Below are 4,304 nucleotides of genomic sequence, written 5' to 3'. Positions count from 1 at the left end.
GCTACTGGGATACCAGAAGATATTGCAATGATATAAATACAAAAAAAGATACTAGCTGTAAGTCATGATCTATCTTAGAACACATAGAATGTATTAGAGAACCCCCACCCACCCACTCAGGGACATTCCTAGAACTTTGAGAGGGAAGATATATATATCCTCTCAAGGTCCAGGTGCCTTGGACCAATTTGAGTGGGAACTAGAATAAGTACTCTCAACATTTATAAAAAGCAAGATTTAGGCAATAATAGTGAGCTGAGCAATTAACAGTGAGCCATATATACCTTGCTTAATAATTCAGTTATTAGTTTTCCACTCATCTTAACTAGGTCTACTATTTATAATGAAAGCAATAATTTAGGAAGATTTTAGCTAGTCTCCCAGATTTAGTGCTTCCTTTTTCTGACATATCTTACAAAAAGGAGATAATGCAAGTTTGGAAGTCAGACAAGCTTGTTGCAATAATGAGGACTTGAACTTGAATATTGGGTAGTGGGAATATGTCAAAATACCACCAAGTCATAACTAAGAATTATTGCTTAGGAGTAAATAATTGCCATCACCCCTCATGCTTGCCATTGAATTCTCTCAGAGAGAACTGGTCCCTGAAACTTTGTCATGGACTTAAGACATCAACTGCCTTGCATCTTCTCTTCCCTACTTCATTCCCACAATGGCACCCTTTGGTAAGACTCAACTAGTTACAATAGTAATTCACTAGTTAAGAATTTCACCAGATAGGGATACACATTTTAAAGGGAAAAATAGAACCAAAAGGAATGAATATGGATTTTTAAAAAGATTTTTAAGGGTATTACACAGGTAATCTTGGAAGACAAAAGAGGAACTGGTTTGAAACATGTTAGAAATTGAGGGAAATAAATATGGCAGCAGAGGCAATGTTCATCCTCTCAAGTTTCTAGTGATTAAATAAATTTCCATTAATGACCAGATTTGCTCTTGGTTGGAGATGCAAGGGGGAATGAATGAGGAAACTGGACAATTTATTCTGAGTTTTAATCTCTTTTAATAGAGTTTGTGGGATGGGGGTGGAAGAGATGGAAGACCCAGAATAAAGGAAGTGGCTACCCTTGCTGGGCTCTCATGATGGGTCCATGAGCTGGGGGCTCATTTGGTCTTCACTGACTGGATACAAGAATTTCCTCCACGGTTTCGGCTACCCTGGGCCTTGTTCACCGACTGTAGGAGCTCCGAATGGATGCGGGGCAAGACTCCGCCCTGGGAGATGGTGACGTCCCCAAAGAGCTGGTTGAGCTCAGCATCGTTGCGCACAGCCAGCTGCACGTGGCGAGGAGCGATGCGGCTTTTCTGGTTGTCACGGGCAGCATTGCCTGCCAGCTCCAGGATCTCAGCAGTCAGGTACTCCAGCACAGCAGCCAGGAAAACAGGGGCGCCAGAAGCCAACCGCTGGGCATAGTGGCCCTGGCGCAGAAAGCGGTCCACGCGGCTCACAGGGAACTGTAGTTGGGCCCTTGAGGAGCGTGATCGGGTTCGGGCACGGGGATGCGAGGGTCCTGGGTGGCTCCGTTTCTCAGACATGGTGCTATCCTGAGCTCTGCTAGCATCCCCAACTGGTCCAAGCGCCTGTGAAATTCCTCATGCTGGGGTAGTCTTTTATACACCCAGACTCTTTATTTCAATTGGTCGGGGGAGAGCCAATCAGGGGCCTGGGTCCTTTGTGAGGTGAAATACCCACCCAAGCTGCTTATGATGTCAGCATCTTCTCCTTTTGTGTCAACCCCTCCTACTAAGGGTATTGCCTGGAACTTTGTCTGGCCACTGCCTATGCAACGCATTAATCATCGTTTTTCCCTAATTTACCTTTAAATGAACTAGAAACAAAAAAGCAAACATTTTGTAAAATTCATTTTCATATCTGTAACCAATCCATGTACAAAATGCTTCAGGGAAATGATTTCATTTGTAACTCCCCTTAATGTCTAAGAACTACCAGAAAACAGTTCTCAGGTCCCACTGAAAACCTGATTTTCTATATAAAATGTATATAAAAAACTTGAGGAAGTTTTCAGGCAAAACTAATAGGTTGGTCAGGCACTGAGACCCATTTCTGAAATACCATGTGAAACTTTTAAGAGGGTTCCCGTTTACTCAGTTCTAGATATGGATTATTTTAAGTAATATTTATGAATGCTAACAAGAAGGAGGGACACTGTGAGTCAAAATGGGGTGCTGCTATGGACTCATAGGAAGTGATGTTAGAGTTCTGGGGAGTACATCCTGATGGGGAAGGAGGTAAATGTCATTCAACACTAGGAGATATTAATCTTGGTTTATATAGAAGTCATAGGTGACTCTCTTTTATACTCCCTACAATGGCTATTCCCAAAAAAATTTTTTCTCTTCACATTCATACTGTATATACCTTAGATGTACAGATTTTATTTCTTTGTTGCATGTTGTCTTACCCAATAGAATGTGAGCTCCTTTAAGAGGGGGACAAGGTTTTTGCCCTTTTCTATATTCCCAGCAAGTTAGTACAATATCTGAAAATATAGTAACTACTTAATAAATGCTTGTTGACTCTCAAAAACAAGTTATACCAACTAATTTGCATTTTATAAGACTTTTATGACTTTTTAAAATAAAACAGACAAGAATGCCATAAATATGGTATATACATTTCAGCAAGATATGCTTTAGAGTCCCTCATGATATTCTTGAAGTTATGACAAGGCAACATGGATGGAGTCTGAGAACTCTTGGAATTAGGGCTTTTCCTAATGACATGTACCTTCATTTGAAGTAGGAGTTGTTGTTCCAGACCTTTTCTTTAAAGTCTAGGGGACCTGGTCCTGTTTCTTATAGAAGAACAAGTTCCTAAATTTGACAGAACAAAACTTTTACTTAGAAAGAAGTCCATAGCAGCACCCCTCCCTCAAAAAAGAAAAAGAAAAAAAGAAAAAAAGGGAAGAACTAAATATACAACGGATCATAGATTTAAAACTAGAAGAGATATGAGATCATTTAATCCAATCCCTTTATTTTACATTGAGAAAACTAAGACACAGAAAAACTAAGTGACCTGCACAAGATTATACAGGCGATAAGTTCTCTGCAAATCCATTTTCCCATTATATCATGATGCTTCCCAAATAGGCTATTAATATTATAGAATGCTTTGCTCAGAAAAGTCAAGAAATTGTGATCCTATTAGTAAGGAAGCTAAGTGAACTATGAAAACACAAGGAAATGTTCATAAAAGATAGTATTAATGAAAAACATAGAGTAGGGACAGCTAGGAGGTGCAGTGGATAGAGTGGATAGACCCTGGGCAAGACACTTAACCCCAAATGCCTCAGAGGAAAAAAAAAAAGCAGAGTAGCTTTTCAACAATGAGGTGATTCAAAGCAATTCTAATAAACTTGTGATGGAAAATGCTATTCACATCCAGAGAGAGAACTAAGGAAACTGAATGTGAATCAAAGCACTAGTATTTTCACCATTTTTGTTGTTGTTTTTCTTTGTTTCTTGTGTTTTTGTCCTTTTTGATTTGATTTTTTTCTTGCATAGTATGACAAATATGGAAATATGTTTAGATTGTACAAGTTTAACCTATATAGGATTACTTGATGTTTTGGGGAGAGAGGAGGAGAGAAAGAAGGCAAAAGTTTGGAACACAAGGTTCTACAAGGTGAATGTTGAAAACTATCTTTGCATGTATTGGGGAAAATAAAATGCTACTTTATTTTATTTTGCTGAGGCAATTGCGGTTAAGTGACTTGCCCAGGGTCACACAGCTAAGAAGTGTTAAGTGTCTGAGACCAGATTGCTCTATCCACTGTGCCATCTAGCTGCCCCTAAAATGCTATTTTTAAAAAAGAAAAAGAAAAGAAAAAAATATAGTAGGTGAGTAAGTCAGTGCATAGTGAACTATAATAGTACAAAAAAGAAGATACCAATCTAAATTGACTAAAGCAAAACAAATTATGATTTGCTCAACTGTATGAGCATTGACTGAAGAGAGTCAGGATAGACTAATAAATTATGGACCACATTAATCAAAAATATCACCCTCTATAAAAACATATTTTCTCTTCTTAAAAAAAAGTTTGTGAGTTTTTACATCACAATCATTCTTTATACAATGTATTCTCAAAATCAGAGTGTAGTTTTACCCTATTAAAATTTAATATCTATGAAAGCTTAAAATTACATTATGATTTTTGGGACACCTTTCCCCACCCCAACCTTCTCAAGCAAAGTCTGTTTTGATATCTTTTCTCTTCTAAACAAGATGACTAGAATGTAATTCATGGCAAAGT

At 38.2% G+C, this 4,304-nt stretch overlaps 1 protein-coding gene across 1 annotated transcript; it reads right to left on the bottom strand.

Annotated features, from left to right (window-relative positions):
* Window positions 1-1,003: 1,003 nt before the first annotated feature.
* LOC141551660 (histone H2A-like) lies at window positions 1,004-1,778 on the bottom strand. Its single transcript, XM_074283544.1, has one exon. The coding sequence runs from the start codon at window positions 1,558-1,560 to the stop codon at window positions 1,129-1,131; it is 432 nt and encodes a 143-aa protein (XP_074139645.1). The 5' UTR covers window positions 1,561-1,778; the 3' UTR covers window positions 1,004-1,128.
* Window positions 1,779-4,304: the final 2,526 nt, after the last annotated feature.

The sequence above is a fragment of the Sminthopsis crassicaudata genome, chromosome 1 (genome assembly GCF_048593235.1).
Source record: "Sminthopsis crassicaudata isolate SCR6 chromosome 1, ASM4859323v1, whole genome shotgun sequence".
Classification (NCBI taxonomy): Eukaryota; Metazoa; Chordata; class Mammalia; order Dasyuromorphia; family Dasyuridae; genus Sminthopsis; species Sminthopsis crassicaudata.
The sequence above is the reverse complement of the archived record's forward strand: the minus strand, read 5'-3'. Positions and strand labels throughout refer to the sequence as shown.

What these genes read in the sequence shown, in the direction of transcription:
- LOC141551660 (XM_074283544.1), bottom strand. Translation starts at nt 1,560, where the DNA reads ATGTCTGAGAAACGGAGCCACCCAGGACCCTCGCATCCCCGTGCCCGA.